We start from the raw sequence: 26586 nt of genomic DNA, 5'->3' as shown, positions 1-26586 counted from the left end.
GAAGAGGTGACATGGTCCAAAAAAAACGGTATAACTGTAACCCCTCTGTATATCACCTTTATAATAACAACTTAAAACTTAAAAACATGCAAAATATGAAATCTGGATCAAGCACATTGAGAACGTTTCTAAATTGAAGATATTCCAGTGGGATTAAAACTTCTTTGTAAATATCTTACATCCTAGCTCCCTGTACCTCTTCTTACTTAAAAACTAACTTCTCACATCCTTAAGCCTCCTCCTTGACTTTTCATAATTTTCCCCCTTAGATTTTACTTATGTTAAAATGAAAGTACAAGTCAAAGAATCAACATGAGTAAGAACTTCATTTTGGTTACTGTTTTAACTATTTGTAACAAATATTCTACAAAGAAGGTCAAAAGAGCATCTTTTCTATAGAAAAATCTCCTCTATCTTTCATATATTACTTGAGTCAGGTCATTATCTGTTAACCTATGATCCACTATTTCCTGAAGAGATTATTCATTAATTTCAGGAGGGAAATATTCCCAGTGCTCAATATTTTAAAGCTTAAAAACAAACAAAAACACTCTTGCTATCTTGTTCAAAACTATCCCCAAACTTCTGGGCTCCCAGCAAATGCTCCTGCCTCGGCCAGAAACTACAGGTATGCATCATCACACTGTTAGTAAGTAAATGAGTAGTCAGATAAAAAAATATAAAAGAATGTTATTTTAATACAAACTCTAATAGTTTTCTTTAAAAAAAAAGGTAACTAGACAGATCCACAATTAAACATATATGCCATATATACACATACACATTTATATATGTACATATACATCAAATACATCAGGTAGACATACTGATCAGTGTCTATATAGGGAATACATGAAAACTGCTAAACTGTTTCTCTAATCCATGATGCATAATGGAGAAATTTCTCAGCAGACCTACCCTCTCAGGAAGTGTGGCATGCTGTTATCAATAGAGATCATTTTGGATTGTAAGTATCAAATCCTCTATCTTGGGTCCCTTCCTGCTTTGCATGTTTCATTAGCTCTCTTCCCAATCCACCTAAGACTCCAGTAATTATTCTGTTCTAAGCAAGACCAGTATCATGAAAACAGGATGTTCTGAATGGCTCTTGACACACAAGAAACATCTCCAGTCATACTTTCAATTTGATGCTTCCTTTCCCTTTTAATAACTACCTAATTATACCTAAGATAGTGTAGGGATAATAAAATACACTTGAGAGAAAAATCAGCAGTAACATATTCACCTTGGTACTAAAGGCTCCCTCTTATCCATGAGTGTGCACATAATTAAGTTCCTAACTGTAACTCCATGTTACAGATATACTTTGTGGTAAGCACTATGTAATTTCCATAGACAATGTGTTAGAGGAAGGCAGAGAAGAAAAACCAAGAAAACATGGCAATTTATACAAATAAAATGCTTTCATGAGATACTCTCAGATAAATTCAATTTTAAGTGAAATTTTGCCTCATAATACTACCTTAATAATTACTGTACTGTTCATCAAACATATAATGTATACCCCTGGAAAAGGAAATTATTTTGTTTGCCTATAAAACTGTTATGAGTGCCAGGCTAAATTTTCCAAAAGGCACATGGCTCTAGGGAATCAGGAAACAAAGTCTTTTGACTCATTTCCCTTATCACATCCATTTATTTTAGACTTCACTTGGAACCAATGGCCAAGCTCCATTTTCTGCACGTGCTAGTAAAAAGCAATCAGGCAAACAAAAGATCTGATTCTGCATAGGTAAGTTCAACTCAAAGACAATGCTGGAAGAACTCTCCCAGGCATTTGATGTCATCTTAATTTGTTTTATAGTCTGCCACCACAGAATATAATAAAATTCAGCTGGACACTGGTGGCTCACGACTGTAATCCTAGCTACTCAAGAGGCTGAGATCTGAGAATCATGGTTCAAAGCCAGCCCAGGCCCAAAAGTGCATGAGACTCTTAATCTCCAATTAACCACCAGAAAATGAGAAGTGGTGCTGTTACTCAAAGTGGTAGTGTACTAGCCTTGAGCTGAAGAGCTCAGGGACAGTGCCCAGGTCCAGAGTTCAAGTCCCATGACTGACCAAAAAAAAAAAAATCAAATTATTTCTCCTGCTCTGCTCTCTAAACACAAACCTGTGGTTTTTTTCAAAGAACTCTGGCATTCCATTTCACAATACATGACATTAACACCCCACGATGAACCACTGTTACAAACTCATATCTTTAAAAAATGGATGCAACAAAGCCTCTTGTGCTGTGATTCTTGAAGCTGGGTTTAGATCTAGGAGTTTATCCAGCAGGTCATAGGCTTCGTCGGGGACTTTATCCCAGCCTTCTGAATTGGTCGCATACTCGCCCAAACCACTCCTGTGTCCATTACGGTCCCCTTTACATAAGGAATTCTCTGGGTGCTGTACTTGAGATGCATCTTTTGGATACAAAGCCTTATGGTCAATCTTCTCTGAGAAAGCTGGGTTAGAAGAAGTGTGCCCTCGTGTATCGCACGCTAATTTAGGAGTATGAGAAGGCAGACCCCTGAGCCTCTCACAGAGTTTCCTTAAGTCTTGTGCTGGGACCTCTTTGCTACATAATATTGATTTGCCTATCAGAGAAAGAAAAGAAAACAAAAAGCACAAACTTTATCACTTAAACACATCTAAAGCATCTCTTGTGAGAAGCACAGGAGCCCAACCATATGTCTTTATGCATACATTTTCCAAGAATGAGATAAAGAGTATCACGTACTAGTTTCAAGTTGTAGTTGAACCATACCAGGACAACCCATAAAGTAGGAGCTAGAAAGTGGAAAGCAGCAGCTAACTAAGCTATGCCAGGCACTGATCTGACTGCCAACTTCTTCAGCTTCCCTTTCTTTTCTCTCTGTAATGGTTAACCAGCTGTAGCTGGTTTGCCCAGGAAGGTCCACAACTGTGTGCTCAAGACACCTGCTGACAGGTCTCACGACTCAGAACTGATCTTAAGATTCTGTTATCACTTAGGAAGAGTTCTTTTGCTATCCCATATCACGGCTGATAAAAACAGATGTCTGTCTCATCTGTTAGATGGTGAGTTCGACTACAAGGCTGTCTTTATTTCTTTCAGGTCCCCAGATCTATATACTGGCACATATGAGGTGCTCAGTTAATGCCCATTGGATTAGACAAAAAAAGCATTTGAACATCTCTTCTCAACCTACCCTAAGCCCTTCAATCCCTTTGTCTTCCTGATACCATTCATCTTTGATCACATTTTCTCCTCCTCACTAGAACTTCAACTCCATGAAAGCAGACTCACTATAGTATCTGGCATATATAAAGCTCCACCAAATCTTACTGAATGAATTTGTAGGCAAATTGGAGTTCAGTTTTTAAAATTAAAATACCTTGAGGATAATTTCCTGCTAGCTTATTATCAGACATGGAAAATATAAAATTAAAATCTAAGTTAAGGACACAATAGATGTAATTGTGTCCTATCTGCGACTTTTATTTCTTTATTCAATAAGCAATGTGTTGCTAACCAATGACTAGCGCAGTATTTACATTCATTCCTGTAGTATACAAACTGTCAACCAGCAATCTGGTAGTAAAAACTTTCCCATGACATACACTGGTACAAGCACTGTCTGGATGTGCTACTAAAAGCAGGATAATGGAGCAGGAGACAGCAAAGAAAATGCATCTCCCCAAGCTAAGTAGGAGAGGCCAAGCCTTTTTTTAAAAAAAACAAAACAACAACAAAAAAAAACTTTAAAAGCTATCATTGCTATTTTCTTTAGGATGATCTAGTCAGGGAAAAAAAAGTCGTACAATCTTATTTCTTAACTTGTTAGCTTACTCTGAAATCATGACAATTAACAGCATATAGTATACCTAAATTAATTTTCTATGACCAGAAAGAAGGTATATTTAAAATACTTAGGGAAAACAATCTAAACTAATATTGTTACTTATGTTGTCACAGCTTATTATGAGCTCAGGAATTTATTCTAACTCAAGATTTTTCTTTTGAATTGACTCAATATAATACCATGAGGCCAGAGGCCAACAACAGTGGGGCAGGTTACAATATAAGAGCAGTTCTCACTGAAAATCTAAGGTGTCATAACAGAGTTGTATATGTTGACTATGACATTTTGAGTTTTTTCTACTCAGCTCAAAGTTAAAATAACATCTGAGTGAAAAAGCTACCCTAAGATTTTACCCTAAAAACTTACCCTAAGATTTCTAAAGGTTCTTGCCTGCTCTCAAGGTACTTGACCTTTACCAGTCCTGAGGGCTGAACTCAGGGCCTGGTGAGTGCCCTTGAGCTTTCTCAAGGCTAGAGCTCTACTACTTGAGCCACAGCATCACTTCCTGCTTTTTCTGTGTATATGATACTGAGGAATCAAACCCAGGGCTTCATGTATGCTAAGCAAGCATTCTACCAGTAGACCACACTCTCTGTACCATCCCTGGAGCATTTTTTGTCAGATGTTATAGTTCCATGGCTTGCCTTCATAACAACTTTGCTTACCAAAGGTAGAAATTCAAGCAATTAAACAACATGTTTTGGGGCCGGCTGCATGTTCATCAACTTCTCAATTAACTGTGGATAAGCATTTGTTATGATGTAATATCCAAAATTCAAGATGACAAAATCTTACTTTCTATTCAGTCACCTTGCCCTTTGTGTATTATATTATGCTATTATTCTCAAATAAAAACTTATGGTAAGTAGAAGACAGGAACAACTTGTGAACTTACTGCTGCAGATATATATTAAAAAAGAAAATTGGGAGTAGGGGCAAACTGAGTTTCTCATGTGGACTAGACCATGACACTGGTAAGGGACAATTGTGTTTGCAGTGGTTCTTAACTAGAAGTAGTTGTTAAAAGAAACAAAAAACAAAAAACTACAAGAACAACAAAAAATGTCATCAACTAAGAAGCCTGGAGCCTTTCTGTCATATTTTTCCAAATCATATATTCAAGGGACAGATGGGGAGGATTAAGGGTTTAAATCTCTAGAAGTCTGTTAGGTAATTCTGTTATGCAACCCTTGGTAAGACCTGCTGCTCTTGGTAAGGGCCCAGTGCAGCTCTGCGATTCTTGGGGTTAACCATTGATAGGGACACTCCACATCACCCTTCACACCCAATCCTTGCCAAGTATCAAGTAAAGCTGTGCTTCTTAATAAACACTAAGCTGGCCAGTTGAGTTCAGGTTGTTCTTTTAATCACTGTAAAATTATGCTTAAAATACTGGATATTAGTACTTTGTGCTTGAATTAAACGATTACATATTTAGAGAAGAATAAATGAATTACTTTCTTATGTGAAAGCATTTTCAGGCAATTAAAAAGTTTGCTTACTGGGGCCAGGAGTTTGGCCTAGTGGTTAAAGTGCTTGCCTAGCATGCATGAAGAGCTGGGTTTGATTCCTCAGTCCCACATACATAGAAAAAAGCCAGAAGTGGTGCTGAGGCTCAAGTGGTAGAGCTCTAGCCTTGAGAAAGTCCAAGGACAGTGCTCAGGCCCTGAGCTCAAGCCCAGGACTGGCAAAAAAAAAAAAAAAAAAAAAAAGCTTGCTTACAGGGCTTTTTGAACATTGGGTATGTTTATTTGTGAAGAGAATTTTGTTATGATCAAGTAAGCAGTTAGTGGGAGATAATCAAAGACATCAGTTTTAGTCTATAATACAAAAATGCTTACCAAAAGCTTTAGCAGCCTGGATTGTTTCCCTGGATCCCCGAATTGTCATAATTTGAGCCAAAGCAGTTAAATCATCGCTTGCTTTATAAAATGGATAGCGTCCACTAAGCAAAGAAAGGAATATGACACCTGCAGACCATATGTCAATTGCTGTAACAGAAAACAAAATATGTCCAAAATGTCATCATCTAAATAAATAGTTTGAGGCTTTTATTTTGTATTACAAACATTCAGGAAGGCAAAAAAAAAAACAAAAAAAAAAAAAACCGTAGGTTGCTCAACCTCAGTTACTGCCATGTGATTGAGTGATTCTGGTTTTATTGCTACACAGAAATTCTACTGCTAAGCCACCGTCAGCCCCATCTTTTTTTTTTTTTTTTTTTTTTTTTGCCAGTCCTAGGGCCTGACCTCAGGGCCTGAGCACTATCCTTGGACTTTCCTCAAGGCTAGCGCTCTACCACTTGACCAAAGCACCACTTCCGCCTTTTCTATATATGTGGTACTGAGGAATTGAACCCCGGTCTTCGTGCATACTAGGCAAGCACACTACCACTAGGCCTAACTGCCAGCCCAGGCAGCCCCATGTTTTAGAAACCATTTTTGAGAGGGATGTTGCAAATGAATGAACCTCTACTTCAGGCTTCCCATCATTGCTGGGATGACCGGTGTGTGCCATGGTGTTCAGCTTCCTTCATGAAGACTAGTTAGGTTATGGCCCTGGGTTTGACTCTACCACCACAAAAATAAACACAAACAAAAGACAAAACAGATGAGCTCGGCTTTATGTTAACTTCTTTCTGTCCTATTTTGATTAATTTAAAAATCAATCTAATTTAATTAAATTTAAAATTGTCCTGGGTTATTACTCACTGGCTGCAAATCATTTACCCTTCTGAGTTCTATTTGTACCTTTGCTGACTTCTGTGACCCCAGTGCCCCCAGTGCCGAGGTTCCTTTCCTCAGAGTCCCAATCTCTTTCCTGTTTACTCTCCTTGATTGTTCCACCCACTTCGCAGCTGCAACTACCACTTAAGTAATAATGATGCTCAGCTTCTTCCCTGAGCTTCAGACTTACATAGGCTGTATGTATCTATTTAGATGTGCCTCTTATATCTCAAACCACTTATGCTACCAATCCAATTTTACCTTTCCCTACAAAACAGATATATCTCCTTTATTCACCTTTGTACACAACCAAGTCCTTCAATCTAGGAATCTTGTAAACATCCTGAAAGCTCTTTCTCCTTTCCACCTCAGACTCAAATTTGAAATCCAATTACCTACCAAACTCTGCCAATTCTTTGCCTCTTTTTATTCCTGCTGCCGATTGCCAATGCCTTCGCTCATGGTTTCATCATCTTTCACTTTAACCACTGTAGGCCACACCCCCCAATCTATCCTTTCTGTACACCTGCCAGAATGACCTATTTATAATATAAATCGCCTTGAGGAGCTTTCTTTCCTTTCTTTCTATAGACACAGTTTGAGAAATCTGACCTGGCCTTGTGTACCTCTTTCTAGGTTAATTTCTAAACGTCCCACAAATTCCATCTTGTATTCTAGCAACACTAAACTTTCGGTTTCCTCTATGGCTAGACTATGCTTTCTTCGTCCTCAGTTCGTAATCAGTACTAATCTTCAACTGTGATTTAGTCCTATCTCAGAGATCAGCTCTTTCAGAAACATCCTTTCATAATTGCTTTGGGTTAATATATATATATATATTTATATATACTAACATATATAGATAGATACACATATATATATATACTAATATATATACAGATACACAGATACTAAGTACCAGTTTATCATATTCAACAGGTGACTTTACAATTATTTGAAAATGTAACTTAACTATAAAGTGAGCAGATGCTTCCTCATTGGCAAACACAAAACAGACATCTATTGAATGAATGCATTTCTTCAAAGCCCATAATCCAAGTGAATAACAGGACCCATCTGTCATTCAACAAGATGTCTATAGGGGTGGGTCCACCTCTGTAATAACCTTTTACATCACAGAAGTCATGTTCCTTAAAACCGGTTAACAGTATACTTCAAAAGTTTTCTGTATATGTACATGTGTACATGTACACACGTACACACACACACACACACACATAGAGATTGAACCCAGGACTTTGCAAATGTTAGACAAGTGCTCTAGCACTTGAATTAGACCCCTACTCCCTTTGTGTTCGTGAAGGTTCTTACTAACCATTGAACTGACAATCACATCTTTATTTCCTAAATAGCTGGAATTACACTCATGTACTAACATGCTTGGCATACATACACACAAAAAAATTATATCAAGTACAATATTTACACTACAGAAAATGTTTGAGGTATTAAGTAAACAAATAAAGTGCAACTATTTTAAAGTTAGCAAAACTATTACAGGTATTTTCCCCTGTCATGACAACAGAATTTCAGGTAAATTCGCCTTGTAAATAGGATAAGCAAAATACATTGTTTAAATAGCACTGTTTAAATAGCACTATCTTAAAACTGGGGATACCACATGGCCAGAACTTAATTTTAGTTAATTAAAAGAATTCAAACATCAGTCATCAGATTCAAAATTCAAAACATCAGATCACTAAATGGGATAAACCTGGGATAATCCATCTGAGTAGTGTGCTAGATTTCTAGTGTGACATACCTGTCGTTTGATTAGGGCACTTGGTCAAGACCTCTGGTGCTCTGAATCCTGGTGTACCTGCCCGAGGGGCAATCTGCTGACGTCTTATGATAAGAAAACAAGATTTGTCTAGTTATATTAAAGCTGAATTACTTAAGGCCCCCAAATGAAATTCTTACCAATTTAGTGCACATTGTTTTGCTTTTACAGCAAAAAAAAATGATAGAGCAATTGATAACCTAATTTGATGAACATCCTAGATTTTCACTTCGAATAATTTTCCTCCCATTTTAGTTCCAGAAAGGTTTTAAGGCAATTTCCAAGTACAAAAAGAGATAGTAGATGATAAAAGCCAAAATACAAAAAAAAAAAAAAAAATAGAGGGAGAATGACGAAGGTGGGTGACACTGATAAAGAAGATGCACTGTACTTATAAACTGACATACTGAAATGAAGTCACTTTGAACAGCTACTTAAGATCGCTTCTTTTAATGCTTTTAAAAGAAAACCACAAGATGACAGTGTAAAAATTAATTTGTTTGGAGGGTGATGAATTATTAATGCCTTTATTCACTGATATATTTGAGTTAATTAGAAAATGTTTGACCAAAGCCACATCTTGAAGCAAAGGGAAAAGTTAATGGGGCAAAGACAGGGGTAAAGGGAGGGACTTGTAATATTCTGGTTATTGATTCTACATAGAAAGAAAAAAGAAAAGGAAACAGAACCGATTATATATCACCAAGCAAAATGTTTGCGTTGTAGGCTTCTCAAGATGCTGTTCTCTGCTTACCCTCATATTATCTGCACATGAAAGCAAATGTGTTTTCCAACAAGCCACATACATGCGTGTTAAACAAACAATGGGTGACAACAGCTATCATGTGCTCCTTGAGGTATTACTAAAAGTATCAGCATCTGTACAGTTCACAATCTATGCTCCCGTCCATTCACTCAATCAACTGCCCACCAAAATCAACGCATGCTGGTGACTTTACAAAGCACTGAGACACGTTCATTACCTTGAGAGGCAAACACTGCAGACTCTATCTGTGGCGTAGCAGTCACAAGTTGGGTGGGCCGTGCCAGAACTGGTAGTTTTCTTTATCACACCACCAGTCATCACTTTTGTAGAACTGGACTTCTTTTTTGGTGCTAACTTTCTTGATAGTACATCCACAGTCTTGGAGTGTTTTATAAGCTATAAAAAGAAAAAGTCTATTTTTATGATTTTTAATGTGATGCCTTCAAATGCTCGTATGGCAAAAAGGAACAGCAGAAGAGTAACTTTTCAAAGTGCTGCATGTGCTTTGGAATGTAAATAAAAAGAGGTGCCCACTAAAATGTTTGAGGTCTTTGGGGTTTTTTTCTGTCAAGTAACCCATTAAAATTTACTAACTAGTTTTGGTAAATATTTGATTTAAACTTTATTTAAAACTGTTCCTGATAAGATTGTAAAATTGTAAGTTATGTAAAAATGTAAGTTATGTGTCTAACTCCATTTCAGACCCATAAACAACACAGTTCCACTGGCTAAAGTCAGACTTTTAACTTGTTATTCAAGCTACTGGCTGTTGTATGATATTGTAAGTCAGTTTAACAGTAAAGGCAGATCTGTTAACATAACAAACATCTTCATACCATCAACCATGTGTCAGAACTGTTGGGGTTTTGGGAGCTCACACTTGAATAATGATATTAATTCTAGCAATATCTATATTTCCACAGGGCAAGAACAGCAATAGCTAATCAAAAATAATCTAAAAAAATTCTACCAGAGAAATTCAGGAAAAAATTAAAAACAAACACTGGAGGAAACAAAAACATTGTCTAAATGCTCAAAGCAGTAATAACTCTTAGCAAAGCCAAACGTAGGACTTAATGATGCTAAGCTAGTCATTCCTAAATTCCCTTCTGGGTACGACCGACTGGCCATTGCACTAGAAAGCTACATTACTTACTTTCATTGCGGGGCTCTCATGTGAAATGGAGCTGTGAATATTGAAATTTCTTTCTCCAAACACAGAGCGCTGGACAGAAAGGCCTACAGATCCTTCCTATAATACCAACAAAAACAAGGGAAGTAAGGATTATATCTGTATACACTTTCTGCCAGCTGTACTCTGACGGTTTGGAAAGAGTTAAAAGTGAAATGAAACAAAAAACAGTTGCATCCAAGACATTCTCAGTCACCAAAACACTTCTGTGAAAAGAAAAATAGTCTAGATAGAATACTTAGCAGCCATATGAGGTTACTATCGTCCACAAATATATTTATATGAAATTCTAAAACCACCTGCACAGACATTATGTTTTGCTGTGCTGCTAACTGAAGATAGCAGAGAAATTTTCCCATACAGCTAATGTTTGCTTTTAAAAAGGATAATCAATCTGAACTTCATAAAATACAGGAAATATATAGTCTATTCCATTTTAATCCTTATAATGTAATTTTTTACCACATGAGAGATACTACAAATTGGTAAAGTAAAAAATTCTACTGTGTGTGTGTGTGTCTATCTGTCTGTCAGTCATAGGGCTTGAACTCTGGGCTTGGGTGATATCCCTGAGCTCTTCAGCTCAAGGCCAGTGCTCTACCCTTGAGCTACAGTGTCACTTCCAGTTTTCTGGTGGTTAATCAGAGATAAGAGTCTCACAAACTTTAGTGCCAAGGCTGGCAATGAACTGAAATTCTCATATCTCAGTCTCCTGAGTAGCTAGGATTATAGGAGTGAGCCATTGGTACCCGGCTAAATTTCACTTTTTAAAAAGTAAAAAGCAGGCTGGGAGTTTAGCTTAGTGGTAGAGTGCTTGCCTAGCATGCATGAAGACCGGGGTTTGATTCCTCAATACCACATACATAGAATAAAAGCCAGAAATGGTGCTGTGGCTCAAGTGATAGAGCTCTAGGCTTGAGAAAGCTCAAGGACAGTGCCCAGGCCCTGAGTTCAAGGCCCAGGCCTAGCAAAAACAAACAAAAAAAACCAGTAAAAAGCTTGGCACTGATGACCCATGCCTGTAATCCCAGCTACTCGGCAGGCTGAGATCTGAAGATCATAGTTTGAAGACAGCCAGGGTAGGAAAACCCATGAGAATCTTATCTCCAATTAACCACCAGAAAACAGGAAGTGGTGCTGTGGCTCTAAGTGCAGAGTGCTAGCTTTGAGCTAAAGAGCTCAGGGACAATGCCCAGGCCTTCAGTTCAAGCCACATGACCAACAACAACAAAAAGAAATAGTAAACAAAAAATAGTACAATTTTGTGGAAATCTAATCAACTGAATATACACAACAAATGTAACAACAAAAAAAAGGAAATCTTTTTAAATGCAAATACTATCCCAACTTTTTTTTTGGGGGGGGGGGTTTGCGGGGGGAAGCTCACAGGTCCTAGGGCTTAAACTCAGGGGTTGGGTATACTATCTCTGAGCTTTTTGGCGCAATCCAAGGCACAGCTCCATTTCTGACTTTACACTAATAAACTGAAGACAACAGTCATAATTTTCCTGCCCTGGCTGGCTTTGAACTGCAGTCCTCAGATATCAGACTCCTGGGCAGCTAGGATTACAGGCATGAGCCACAAACATCCAGTTCTAAGAATTTTTATCTCCTGTTAGATGAAAGAGTTTCTTTTTAAAACAGTGCCAGAATTAAAAAATAAATAAAGGGTAGAACCTTTCCATCTTTTCCTTGCTTAGTCTGAATTTGTTCATTTCCACAGGGTCTTTTGGCAGAAGGTTTTGTGGTAGCCTGTGGATCCAGACCCTTAGGTGCTGAACCACCCAATGAAATCTTGTTTCCAGTGATCCCACGACATTTATTTAGTTCATGCTGTGCTTCAGACTGAACACATTTGAGGAGGTCTATTTTTGTATCACTGGTTCCTTGGGCCAAGCCGAAGTCTACCAAAGCATACCTAAGAAATAAAGTTAAGTACTTTTACTTCCCTGCAACAATAAAAGTTAGTAACATGGAAATAGTTAATAACAGTTCATATTGTTCCTTTAAAAAAATCAAAATATGGGGGTGGGGGGGAAGTGGGGACCAAGACATATGAAAGGGTATCAATGTATGTGAATTAATGCACCTTCTATCTGGCAAATATCATGTAACCCTTCTATTAATTACAATAAAAAATATATGAAAAAAAATCAAAATAAATTTTCCAAAGTAAGGACTTAAAAGCTAAGACTGAAAATAAAGGAAATATGTATTTCTTAAGCAACTAATCAAACATGCCTTTTTGTTTGTTTTTTTCCCCTCTCATGGCTTGTGCTGACAAGAAGGCAGAAGAGGAATGTATAATAACGCAAAATCCTTGTGTTCAATAGTGGCAGAGATGGAAGAACAGCAGATTAACTTCTAATTAAACAAGGTGAAGGAAGTTAAAAAGTCAAAAGTATAAAAGTCCAAGAAAAGAACTGTAATTCTTAATATAGTCAATGTGATCTATTTGTATGATTAAATTAAATATTATTTTCCATTTGTAACACTTCTGTGCATGTATGTGTGTGTGTGAAATATATAAAATCAACATAAAAATATAAACAGAAAATTGCTTGTCCAAATGCCTTTACTCGCACAAAAAAAAAAAAAAATGAAGCCAGAGATAAGAAACACTTGCAAGATCAAAAAGGACAGATTCTAAATTGATTTTAGCTTAGTGCTGTATCAGTTATATTATGGTGTGTGATCTACGTAAGGATGTACATTGTTTTACTAATACAATTCCTCATTGCATTTTCTTTCCTCAGTAACAAAATTTTAATTGGAAATCATCTGTGTATAGCGCTGCAATATATTCTCCATCTAAGAGATGGAAGAATAAAAAACTTCTAGAATCCCCAGACTTACTTTTTCAGATGTCTATTATATAAAAAATTGCTTGGCTTCACATCTCGATGAACAATACCAAACTGGTGAATGCGATTCAGAGCTTTTAACAGGTTAAACATATATTCCTGAACTTCTTGAAAGGAAAGTGAATTCAAAATGTCCTAAAAAAATCCAGTAAGGAATGAGGTTATAACATTGTTTCCAATGAAGCAGTTAGCTAATAAAACTTTCAAGAAATACTAAAAATCTTACCAAAAAGGACTCATGTTCTAGATATGGCATTGCAATCACTACGTGATCATTTTTCCTAAAGCAGTATTTAACTCCCATGACATTGTCTTGCCCCCTGGTGGAACAATACACAATGAACTTTACAGGAAAAAAAATCACATGAACTAATAAAATACAACTTTATATCTTGTAAGAAATAGAGTAATTTTAGCTATGCATACATATTGTTAGAAACCTGACTTAAAAATCATATTGGACAGTGAAATACTTAGAATAGAGAAAACTCTCGTAAAACAAAATAGCACCAGATATAAGGTTATTATAATAAAATTTTAATTATTATAATTAGAAATATAATATTTTGTTTTGTCGGGGGATAGGCCAGTTATAGGGCTTGAATTTAGCATCTACATTTTGTCTCTGGACTCTTTTATTTTTAACTTAAGGCTAGAGCTCGACCACTTAAACCACAGCTCTATTTCCATATTTCTGCCAGTTAATTGTACTGGGATCCTTGTATCTCAGCCTCTTAAGTAGCTAGATTACAGGTGTGAATCACCAGCACCTGTTGGTAACTACAGTTCTTACTGAAGGTTGTGGCAGAGTAAGAAGGAAAGGAAAAGACAAACAAGGACTGAACTAACAAGACTTCTCTATAGCAGACGTTAACAGTAGTACATTAAAAAAAAAAAAAAAAGATGGACTGAGAGCGTGGCCTAGTGGTAGAGTGCTTGCATGAAATCCTGGGTTTGATTCCTCTGTACCACATATATAGAATAAGTTGCAAGTGGTAATGTGGCTCAAGTGGTAGAACTCTAGTCTTGAGAAAGTCCAAGGACAATGCCTAGGCCCTGACTGGCAAAAAGGTGACATTTACTGACCACTGAAGTTCTAAGTTATTAATTGTATGGAAGCTCTAAAGTAGTACTTCATACTTATTAACAAACTCAATCTTTACAAGGACATGAGGAGAAAGGTACTATTATTCTATCCCCCCCCTTTTTTTTTTACAGATGAGTAAGTTGAGACATGACATTTCCCCATGGTTATTCAAATGGTTAAGTCTTGGAACCATGCTTAGAATGCAGGCAGTACGTTCCAGATCTATGCTCCTTACCACTGTGCAATGTGATTTCCAGTGTGTGAATCTGAGTGAGAACAGCTTTGGTATCAACAACCAAGCCAAGATCTCCTAATTTTAATAGAGACATCAAAGTAAGTGGGAAGTCAAGGGGGAGATGAGTAGATGCAGAAAGAAACAATACCTAGTATAAAAATGAAAAGACTGGGCCTGGGGAAACAAGTCCTAAAGCTGGAGAGCAAACCAAGGAAACGCCAACAAAAGAACTAGTGAAGGAAGGAGAGATCCGAATGAACATTAAAGAGAGTAAGGATGAAGGGAAGACTTACACTGGCAATGAGAAACTAACCGGCAATTTCTGGAGTGGTTTAAATAGAAAGGCAGAGATAAAATAGGAGGTGAGGAAGGAAAATAGGATACAGTGGAGCAGAGGACAAAGCCTAACTGTGCTGTATTGAGGTTTAAACTCACGCTTGCTAGGCAGGTACTCTAAAACTAAGCCATATCTCCATGCCATTATGGATGTAAAATGAGCAATTGTACTGTAAGGTATAGATATGCCATTAGTTTTTTTTTTTTCTTTTAAGTCAATTGTGTCAAATGGTACCTACAGTCTTGGTTGAGTTTAAAGTTTAGTGGAGGGATAAAATATATCTATATGCTGACAGGATCCACCTACCAGAGAGAAACCAAGGAGACAGATTCACCAAATGGTTCTATGGTTCTCAATAAAATATGAGACAAGGCTGCAAATGTGGCAATGTGAAGTATGAGTTCCTCACACTGAAAACAGTGGACACCATGGAATCTAATCCTTATGTCTCGGTAAACGTTACAAAAAAGAAGAAGAAATCAAGCTGGGCCTATAGTGGATCCTCCCACAACCCCAGAATCCACAGAAATCAACCCGATCAGTTGTAAGATGAGGCAAAGTCCGACAAACTGCAGACAATTCACACGCAATCTCATTATTCCCGTGAAACACCTAGTTTAACATACTGTGATAGTTAATTCAAGTAATATGTATATAAATGACCTACCCAGCTACTGTCAGACATTGTAGTTCAGCTGCAATTCTGACAGGATGACTTGTGGGAATTAAGTGTTTCAGAGCAATCTCTTCTTCAGTTCCTTCTTGTGACTGGGCTGTGGCCAAATAAACGGAGCTGAAAGTGCCTGTGAGACAATTGATGAGATTTTCATTATACAGCTTTTTTAAAAGTTAATGAAATAATAGTTAAAAAAATAACATTTTAAATTGATTGGCAAACTGTTTTAGTGACATAACAGATAAAAAAAGGACTGCTCATTTAACCATAAAATGCTCATGGCTTGTACTTTTTCCCAGGGAGAAAAAGAAAAGCTGTTATAATTAGCAGTCAAATAGTATTATGGTCAAAATATTGTTTAAAAAGTGGTGTATTCACTATGGAAAGCAGTATGGCAGTTCCTCAAAAGACTAAACATAGAGCTCCCCTATGACCCAGCAATTCCACTACTTGGCATTTACCCAACTGTCCAGAAACAAGGGCATACTAAATCCACTAGCACAACGATGTTCACTGCAGCACTATTTACCATAGCAAAGTTATGGAACCAACCCACATTCCCCTCAGTTGATGAGTGGATCAACAAGATGTGGTATTTATACACAATGGAATTCTATGCTGCTGTCAGAAAGAATGACATCGCCCCGTTTGTAAGGAAATGGAAAGACTTAGAAAAAAATCATATTAAGTGAAGTAAGCCAGACTTAAAGGAACATAGGCCCAATAGTCTCCCTCATTTGTCATAATCAGTAGAAACCTTGGGCTCTCCTAGCAGAGATTTACAATGGAACAAAATCTAGAGACATTAGGCCAAATAGTACGACACTAAATGTAAGGACCTCCAGGATAAGGAAACAAAAGCCATATAATGAGTGACTGTTGTCCTTAATGTACTATGTTATCTCTCATCTCTTTTGCCATCCCTTGGTTATCTCATATTGTTACAATATTTCACCTTGTTATCTGATATATTTTATATGTGCTTAATTGGTCATTTGAAATTAGATAGGGAAGGGGGGAATCAAGATAAGCGGGGGGGAGGGTGGGAGGGAAATGGGGACCATGTCATGAGAAAGGGTATCAATGTTTGTGAAGTTATGCACCTTCTATCTGTTGAGTATAATGTAACCCTTCTATTAATCACAACAAAAAAATTATTTTAAAAAAGTGGTGTATTATTAAGAGATAATCACAAAAATCAAAATTATACAAGAAAAACAAATTTTTTATTAAAAAAAGAAAAACCTTGCTGGGCACGGTGGCTCACGCCTATAATCCTACCTACTCAGGAGGCTGGGATCTGAGGATCGCAGTTCAAAGCCAGCCCAGGTACTAAAGTCCATGAGACTTATCTCCAATTAACCACTAGAAAACTGGAAGTGGCACTGTGAGTCCAGGGGTAGGGCAGTAGCCTTGAGCTGAAGAGCTCAGGGACAGCGCCCAGGCCCAGATTTCAAGCCCCATGACAGAAATCAAAACAAACAAAAAAAAAACCCAACAGCCTTGTAAAGGTAATAATATATACCCCAAAATTACCTTCTCCAATTTTGTCCTTAATTTTGAACACACTTCTGAGCTGTGGAACAGCTTCATAAAGCTTCTCAATATCTTTCTGAACTCCTATGAAAGAAATAAGAATTACAATAGTTACAATCAATGAGAGATATTTTACAGTTTCCTTTCTTTTGAGACAGGGTCATACTATGAAGCCATGAAGTCTCAACCTTCCTGCCACTTCACTCCTCAATGCTGGGATTACAGGTGTGCACACCTGGCTACAGTTTCTAAAGTTTAAATAATTAGATCTACCCTATGAACATAAAAAACGTTTTAAAATGGGGCCGGGAATTTGGCCTAGTGGTTAAAGTGCTTGCCTAGCATTCATGAAGACCCGGGTTCGATTCCTCGGTACCACATGCATAGAAAAAAGCCGGAAGTGGTGCTGAGGCTCAAGTGGTAGAGCTCTAGCCTTGAGAAAGTCCAAGGACAGTGCTCAGGCCCTGAGCTCAAAACCCAGGACTGGCAAAAAAAAAAAAAAAGTTTTTAAAAAAATCTTAGTATTATATGAATAATCAAAAGCCCATCCAATGGCTATCACTTAACTAGAAAAATACAAAATCTCAGAATTGCATAGACCAAATTTCTACTGAATTTCACTGAAACTACATACCGATCTAGTTGGCCTTTAAGAATGAAAACATTAAATTTCAATAGAACTTAAGCTAGGCATAGCAGTATATGCCTGTAGTCCTAGCTACTGAGGAGGCTGAGGCAAGAACATCTGAGCCCAAGGTTACGAGGTCAGACCGAGCAAGAGAGTACAAAGACAAAATAAAATAAATGAAAAAAAAGCAACAACAAAAAGAAAGCATAAGCTGCAATCACTAGATAGTTCCACAATGACACATAAAATGTTCCTGAATACTTCCTTATAGGCTTAGAAAAGTTTTATGTATAGGGCTGAGTGTGGTCACATATGTTTAGATTCCCAGTTATGCTAAAAGTTAAGATGGGAGGACTGTGGTTTGAGGCTAGCATAAATGGAAAAGTCAGCAAAACTACCTAAAAAAATAAAAGCAGAAAAGGACCAGGGAAATATCTGGAATAGTGGATCACTTGCCAGATAATCCCATGATCTGGAGTTCAAACCTTAATACAATTCCTCCCTGAAAAAGTTAATTTTTATTTATTTAATATTCACAGTATATCCCTCAGAGAAGTGCTTAGATTTATCCTGTTGTCTTTGTTTGTGGGATTGTTCTGTTTGTTTTGATGCTGGTTACTGCAGCTTGAACTCAGGGCTTTGCACTATACTTAGCTTTTTCCTTTCAAGGGTGGTGCTTTCCCACTTCAGTCATACCTCTAACTTTCCATAATTAGCTTTTAAAACATATTATTAGTTCATGTCTGTAATCCTAGCTAATCAGGAGGCTCAAATCTGGAGAATCTGTCTTTAGCATGGGCAGAAAAGACCTGGTGACTTCATCACCAATTAACCAGAAACAGCAGGATGGGATGCATGGTTCACATGGTAAAGAGCACCAGCTGAGCAAGCAAGACTAACAGTAAGGCCAAGTTCAAACACTAAAACAAGTTATATTTACTGAATATATTCTACTAAAGCTTTCAGGCTTATACCATGTGTAGAAATGGCATAATGAAATTCTCCCTCTCCCTTGCATACCTAACATATATTAATAATTGTTAATAATACTAAATAGTTCATGCTTGTAATTCTAGCTTCTCAAGAAGCTAAGATGCAGAGGACTGAGGTTTAAAGCCAGCCTGGACAAAAGAGCCTGAGGCTCCATCTCCCCCAAAAAAGTAGGACTGGAGGTGTGAGTCAAAGAATAGCCACACAAGCAAGCCAAGTAAGCATGAGGTCTTAAGTTCAAACAAACAAAAACACAAACAAAACAAGAAGTTTTTAAAATGTGTTCCAAACACTCCATGAGCTCTTCATGAAAATATACTGGGCTAAAAATTGTGGAGGTAGTAATAAAGCTAACAAACAGATACAAAATAAACTACATGAGAATTTTAATGTAGTATCTTCAGATCTTAATGTAGTATCCAAGTATCAGATTTGTTATAATGCTACTTTGCACAAGAAATGCTTTCAGACAGTTTCAAAGCCCATTCACAAACATTCTCTTTTCAGATATTTCTTCTCCTTTATAGTGCTTGATTAAAGTCTTGTATTCATATAAAATTCACTGCATAAATAAAAAGCCAAAGGATCTTTTGGATTATCACTAGATTTTCTTAGGGCAAAAATGGAAAAGCAGCTTTGGGTACTCTCTGGGGAAAAAGAATACAATAAACTGGATCTAACACACAAGACTGTGCTAGAAGCAGGAATGAAGGTACACACGAGTGTGCAAGGTCTTCAAACACTTCTGGAGTAGCAGGTGGAGCTATGGTGCTTTATCACTGCTACATATATTTTACCGATTCTTTTCTCTTTTTTTTTTTTTTTTTGCCAGTCAATTCTGCTTTTAAATAGATGATCCCTCCAACCTATATTTCTAAAACCAAGTGCAGTGCGGTGAGGAGAGATCACAACAGGCCTAGAAAGAGGAATTCCTTTTTTTGAACATCAACAAACTTGTGCATTTCCAGTCAGTCTTAATATGAGACCCTGGCAACTCCCTATGTAAAGTGTGAACACTGGATTACAACTCTCCTGAAATGCCATCGAGTCCTAACACGAGATTTTAGGAATCTTCCTGCTTTTGTAAACATGCTCCTATATAAACACACAGCTCAAGAGAAAATACAGACGGGCTGTCTGTGCCCCGAAAGAACTGGACAGCTCGGGAATCAAACACATACCTGCAAGTTTATAACTCTGGTCGTGTTTTTTTAAAGGGTCCTCAGCCTGAATCGGGTCAGGCTGGGGAGACAAAGCCATGGGCTCGTCCATCCGAATCCCCAACAACTCCTCCATCACAGAAGCACCTGCATGCCAAACGTTAGCCGAGGAGCGGGGGCCTTCAGAGGGGCCGGACAGCTGTGAAGACCTAACAGCAGAAGAGACAGCGTCAGAACGACAGAACCAAACACCCCGCGGCGCCCTGGCTCTCTCCGAGGACGAGCGGTTAAATACAAGAACCGCACTGGGACGTCCAGATCTCCAGGGGAGGGGAAACTGAGGCCATTCCTAAGGAATTCCATTTGCTTAACTCCCACTACCTAGAAAGGCCTGGAGAGGGCCGGAGGGGAGACCTGGCAGTGGGGGAGCAGCCACGGCAGAGGTGTCCCGCGGCGGCCGGGGCAGCAGCTCCGGGGAGGGCGGGCGGGCAGGTGGGGGGGGGGTGGAACCCCGGGGCTCGGCCCGAGGGCAGGCTCGGGGGAGGAGTTCGTTTGTGCTCTGAAAGCAAAGCCAGGAGGCTCGTCTCCCGCCCCAGTGAGCCGGAAGAGGCGCCGGCCCGCAGGCGTGGACCGGGAGCACCGCATCCTCCCCCGGAGGGCAGGCGGACGGCGAGCACCGGCCCCGTGAGCCCGCAGAACCGGGAGCGCTGCCCCTTCCTCCCAGAGCCCCGGCCGGGCGGAGGCACACTGCGCACGCGCGAGGCTTTCCCGCCAAGCGTTTGGGACTCTGAAGAGGAGCAAAGGGAGAAGGGAAGAGCCGCGCTGCGTGCAAAACGAACCATTCTACCCTGGAATTCCTTCCCAGTCCCTCACAACCCCGAGCCAGGAAAAAACGGTCAGGAACTCACGGTGTAGGGGAGTACGCTCATGGCTGCTCCCCCAGACGCCGGGCAGCCGCCCCCAGGAACTCCCGCCCTGAGCAAGCCGGCCAGCTGCGCCTGCGCAGTACCTCCCACTCTCGCCCTTTGGAGAGCGCAAGCGCGCTGGGAAGACTGGCGCTGCCGGCTGGCTAGAGAACGCATGCGCAGTGTGGTTCTAATGCGTTTGGAAGGGCCAGTTTGCAGTAGTACCAGGAGTTGCAAGCAAAAATGGCCTGTTTGTAACTATATAGACATAAAAACCTATGACTATAGACTTAATGTTTTATTTCATAAATTGATACGTTTCTATGACATACAAACCCTTAGCCTAATTTGGATTAAGTTAAGTCCCATTGATTGTATTTATAAATTCCCTTCTTGAACACTTGTTGGTTAAACTTGTCATCTGAAATATGATGGAAAAATCAATGTTAATAAATTCCTTTAAAAAAATGACCTGTTTGGATGTGAAAAGGTCAAATTATGCTGACTTCAAATCCACTTCTCCGGCAAATACCAGTTATTTTACTTAACCTACTTTCCAGGCTGTAACACTCCCTCCTTTAGGATCCACTTGCACCATGTGGGAGTTTCTGTCCCAAAGAAATGCAGAAACTCTCAGGTGCCCAGACACCAAGCTCAGCATCCCTGGCTGACTGACAGGATCCGGACAGTCCCGGAACACTACTGCAGGACACTGGCTCTTTTTCATGCTCATTTAATTCATAGTATTTTCTTCCCCATTCCCTAAGATCATACTCTAATACTTGCTGTAAAGACAGAAAAGAAAGTAGAAGAAATAGGAATTAAAAAAAAACATTATGATAGTGCTGTTTTACTCTTCAGACTCCTGCCTAACTTTTTCTATTCAGATACAGTCTCCTGAACATATTTGCTTGGGCTGGCCTGATTCTGATTCTCCAGATTTAAGTTCCTGAGTAGCTACTACCGGTGTGAGCCACTTGTACCCATCACATTCATATTTCATATTCTCTCTCTCTCTCTCTCTCTCTCTCTCTCTCTCTCTCTCTCTCTCTCTCTGTGTGTGTGTCTCTGTCCCTCTCTGTCTCTCTCTGTCTCTCTCCCTCCCTCCCTCCCTTTTCCTCTCCCTCTCTCTCCTTCTCCCTCTCTCTCCCTCTCCCTCCCTTCTTTCCCTCCTACCTTCCTTTTTGCCAGTTGTAGGGCAACTCGGCCTGTATGATGTCCCTGAGCTTTTTCCACTCAATGCTAGCACTGTAGCACTTGAGCCACAACACTACTACCAGCTTTTTGGTACTTGATCGGAGATAAAGAGTTTCACCAACTTTCCTGCCCCAACTGGCTTTGAACTGAAACCCTCAGATTTCAGCCTCTTTAATAGGATTACAGGCCTGAGCCACTGGCACTTGGCTTCTAATCCTTCTTAACAATTCAAATTCTTGGTCATTACTAATAATTCTAATACATTCTTTTGTCCTCAACTACCTGAAAAAATCAGAATACCACATCCATCTTAAAACTGGAGCTACAAATGATGTCAGTTCTTAACAAAGCTGAAATTGTACTTATTTTAAGACTGGAGTTATTCCCTCAAAATATCCCCTTCTGCTCATCCCTCTAGAAAGGGAACTGTAATTCCCAAAGAATATATTCTAGGGAACTAAAGAGGACTCCTTGCCTTCTAGTTTTCCTGAGAGTTAAAAATATAGACCTGGCCAGATGATGGCTCACACCTGTAAATCCTACTTTGTCAGGAGATTGAATTCTGATCACAGTTTGAAGCTAGTGGGCAGGGAAACATGTGTGACTCTTATCTCCAAAACCTAGAAATGGAGCTGTGACTGAAGTGTAGTCAGTCCTGAGCAGGTAAAGCTAAGTGAGAGCACTATGCCCGAGTTTCAGCTCCGGGACAGCACACACAAAGGAAAGAAAGGAAAAGAAATAGAAAGGAGAAGATCCAAAAGATGAAAGGAACATAGGAAAGAGGAAAGGGAGATAGGAGAAAGAGGAAGGAAGGAAGGAAGAGAGGGAGGAAGGAAGTGATCGAGGGAAAGAGGGAGGGAGGAAGGAAGGAAGGGGGGAGGAAAGGAGGGAGGGAGGGAGGGAGGGAGGGAGAGACGGAGGGAGGGTAAAAGCCCTCCCTCATAGTCAACAAGAAGAACTTGACAGTGTGAAGAATGAAGGAAACCAACTTTAAGAATGCAAACAAGGGCCGGGAGTTGGCCTAGTGGTAGAGTGCTTGCCTAGCATGCAAGAAGACCCGGGTTCCATTCCTTGGTACCACATACTTAGAAAAAAACAGAAGTGGTGCCGAGACTCAAGTGGTAGAGCTCTAGCCTTGAGAAAAATCCAAGGACAGTGCTCAGGCCCTGAGCTTAAGCCCAGGACTGGCAAAAGAAAAAAGAAAAAAAAGAATGCAAACAACTCTGAGATTCCACCTCACTTCAGTTAGAATGGCCATTATCAAGAATAACAACAGATGCTGGTGGGAATGTGGCCAGGAGGGATCACTACTACACTGTTGGTGGGAGTGTAAACTCATTCAACCACTACGGAAAGCAGTGTGGCAGTGCCTCAAAAGACTAAACATAGTGCTCCCCTATGACCCAGCAATTCCACTACTTGGCATTTACCCCATCATCTAGAAACAAGGACATACTAAAGACACTAGCACAACGATGTTTATTGCAGCTCTATTTACCATAGCAAAGATATGGAACCAACCCAGATGCTCCTCAGTAGATGACTGGATCAACAAGATGTGGTATTTATACACAATGGAATTCTATGCTGCAGTCAGAAAGAACAACATCACCCCCTTTGTAAGGAAATGGAAAGACTTGGAAAAAATCATATTAAGTGAAGTAAGCCAGACCCAAAGGAACATAGTAATAATTACTACAGACCTAAGACTCTCCTAGCAGAGGATTACAATAGCTCAAAACCTAGATACAAAAGGCCAAATAGGATGAGGCTAAATGAAAGGACCTCCAGGATATGGAAACAAGAGCTATATAATGTGTGAGTGTTGTTCTTAATGTACTATGTTATTTATCTTCTCTTTTGTTGTCCCATGGTTATTCTCATCTTGTTACAGTATCTTAGTTTGTTATCTGGTATATTGTATATACATTTATTTGTTTATTTAAAATAGAAAAGGAGAGGGGGGAACAAGATGAGGGGAGGGAGTAGGGGAAGGGAAATGGGAACAGAAACATGTGAAGTAATGCACAAAGCAGTAATGCGAATATACTATAACCCTTCTATTAATTACAATAAAAAGTAAATAAATAAAAAGAAAAAAGAATGCGAACACTTGATGCCTTCTCACATATGAAGTGCAAAGCATAACATCTCAAGTATCAGATTTTAAAAGAAAATTTACAAAACCAAGGTACATTCTATTTTCGGATCCTAGAACAGTGATGTCTATGCACTCATCTTCTATACAGCAGAGATAATATCTGTGAAACTTATGCTGGGCACCAGTGTCTTAGTATTTCCAGTTGCCTGAAGGACATCTGGAACTTGTCAGAACACATTAGCTTTACAAGTCCTTTGGAGCCATCCCCCTGGCCAAAGCATTTCTTCCACTACGTTTCCACTACAGTTTCCCCCTAAATGGTCACCATGCATATCAAAAATGAAACATTACGTTTCCTTAAACCTCAAATTTTGCTTGAACAAATCAGCCAAAATGATAAAGCTATCATAATTTTCTTGTAGGCTGGGCACATGCTTGTAATCTCAGTTATATGGGAGTCCTAAGTAGGAGTTTGGTCCCAGACTGGCCCAGAAGAGGGAAAATGAGACCGTATCAGAAAAATCATCCAAAGCATAAAGAACTGTCAGTATGATGAAAGTGGAAGAGTAGTTTTCTAGCAAGCTTGAGGCCCTGAGTTCAAATATCAGTTGTACATAAATTAAAAAGATGTCATATTACCAGTACTGAAAAACTAACTTCCTTCCTTCCTTCCTTTCTTTTTTCCTTCCTTTCCTTCCTTCCTTCTTTCCTCAATATAATAAAGGCTGTGTAACTGTGTATGACAAACCTCCAGTTAGCATTATACTTCAATGGTGAAAAGCTAAAGCCATTTCCTCTAAAATCAGGAATGAGACAAGGAAGCCCACTCTCTCCACTTCCCTTTAATAGAGGTATTAGAATTCCTAGCCAGAGCAATAAGGCAAGAAGCAAACATAAATAGGGAAAGAGGAAGTGAAACTCTCCCTCTTTGCAGATGACATGATTCTGTATTTAAAGAACCCTATAGACTCCACTCCCAAGTTGCTTGAGCTGATTCGAAACTTTGGCAAAGTAGCAGGGTATAAAATTAACCCTCAAAAATCAACTGCTTTCCCTTATGCCAAGCATATATTCATTGGCTTCTAGTCCTAGAAGTCAGTCTACTCTTTCTTCCTCATACCAGAATGTTGAGAGGTTTCCTGTGTGTGTTCTACACAGTGGGGTCCCAGTGGTTCCCAGGAAAAAGCAGCCAGATTGCTTTCTACACAAAATTAGTTGAGTTCTACATGGAACTAGTTGCAGCCCATGGCCAAAGCAATAGGTATAGATGAGTATTGTAAAGAGGTTGGAAAATTACACCGAAACAACACATAACCTACATTCTCTACATAGCAGGGAAATTAATTATTTTCAAAAAAGTACAAATGGTGTTCAAGAAGTAATGTACCCACTACTTGATGAATGTAACTGTAACCTCTCTATACATCGCCTCAACAATAAAGTAAAACTTTTTAAAAAGTACAAATGGAGGACTGGAAGTTTGGCCTAGTGGTAGAGTACTTGTCTAGCATGCATGAAAACCCTGGTTCCTCAGTACCATATACATATAAAAAATCTGGAAATGATGCTGTGGCTCACGTGGCAGAGCGCTAGCCTTGAGAAAGCCCAAGGACAGTGATCAGGCCCTGAGTTCATGCTCCAGGACTGGCAAAAAAAAAAAAAAAGTACAAATGGAGGCCAGGAATGTTTTTAGTGGGCTTAGGGGTAAAGCGCTTGTCTAGCATGCATGAAGCTCTGGGTTTGATTCCTCAGTACCACATACACAGAAAACGCCGGAAATGGTGCTTTGGCTCAAGTGGTAGAGCACTGGCCTTGAGAAAATCCAAGGACATTGCCCAGGCCCTGAGTTCAAGCCCCAGGAATGGCAAAAATAAATAAACAAACAAGAAAATAAATAAATAAATAAATAAATGGGATTGTTAACCAGGTGTTAGTGGCTCACATCTATAATACTAGCTACCTAGGAGGCCAAGATCTGAGGACTGTGGTTCAAAGCCAGCCTGGTTAGGCTGTAAGGCCAGAAGTGACCCTGTGGCTCAAGTGGTAGAGGGTTAGACTTGAGCACAAAGAGGCTTAGGAACAGCACCCAGGCCCTGAGTTTGAGGCTAGGACTTGCAAATAAATAGATAAATAAATGGATTGTTGTGATTTCTTGTAGAGTTTTGGAAGTTTTCTTTTTAAACATAGTTTGAATGTTTTTATCATATACCTTCTTTACAAATTTTCTTTTCTGATTTCTGAATCACACTTTTATTTTCTTGAAATATGTGTGATAAAAGCCAATAAATCTCTAGCCAGTTGTGGTGGCTCATGCCTGTAATCGTAGCTACTCAGTAGGCTGAGATCTGAGGATTAAAGTTCAAAGCCAGCCCTGGCACAAAAGGACCTGAGTCTCTTATCTCCAATTAACCTCTAGAAAATGGGAAGTGGGGCTTGGCTCAAGAATAGGGAAGTAGCCTTGAGTTGAAGAGCTGAGGGACAGTGCCCAGGCCAGTTCAAGCCCCATGACCCACATACACCCAAAAAGAGCCAGT

At 39.2% G+C, this 26586-nt stretch overlaps 1 protein-coding gene across 2 annotated transcripts; it reads right to left on the bottom strand.

Annotated features, from left to right (window-relative positions):
• Window positions 1-671: 671 nt before the first annotated feature.
• Cdc7 (cell division cycle 7) lies at window positions 672-20053 on the bottom strand. 2 transcript variants are annotated; one of them, XM_090334177.1, is made up of 11 exons: window positions 19871-20053; window positions 17072-17155; window positions 15527-15662; window positions 13427-13520; window positions 13193-13335; window positions 12014-12254; window positions 10301-10396; window positions 9362-9540; window positions 8361-8443; window positions 5693-5842; window positions 672-2603 (listed from the first exon to the last, which is right to left on the bottom strand). In XM_090334177.1, exons 1-11 carry the CDS (start codon window positions 19983-19985, stop codon window positions 2209-2211), a joined length of 1716 nt encoding a protein of 571 aa, XP_090190303.1. In that variant the 5' UTR covers window positions 19986-20053; the 3' UTR covers window positions 672-2208. The 2 variants fall into 2 exon arrangements, with proteins under 2 accessions (XP_090190303.1, XP_090190304.1); XM_090334178.1 differs by lacking the exon at window positions 10301-10396.
• Between the last annotated feature and the right edge of the window lie 6533 nt (window positions 20054-26586).

This window comes from Megascapheus bottae, chromosome 6 (assembly GCF_031878675.1).
Source record: "Megascapheus bottae isolate mThoBot1 chromosome 6, mThoBot2.hap1, whole genome shotgun sequence".
NCBI classification, from domain to species: domain Eukaryota; kingdom Metazoa; phylum Chordata; class Mammalia; order Rodentia; family Geomyidae; genus Megascapheus; species Megascapheus bottae.
This window is presented reverse-complemented; position numbering and strand designations above follow the sequence as displayed.

Coding starts and splice junctions, on each gene's coding strand:
- Cdc7 (XM_090334177.1), bottom strand. CDS start 19,985: ATGGAGGAGTTGTTGGGGATTCGGATGGACGAGCCCATGGCTTTGTCT. Junction 13,336..13,426: donor TAGAACATGAGTCCTTTTTG/GTAAGATTTTTA, acceptor GGATTTTTTTAG/GACATTTTGAATTCACTTTC. Junction 8,444..9,361: donor TGCAGTGTTTGCCTCTCAAG/GTAATGAACGTG, acceptor TCTTATCATAAG/ACGTCAGCAGATTGCCCCTC.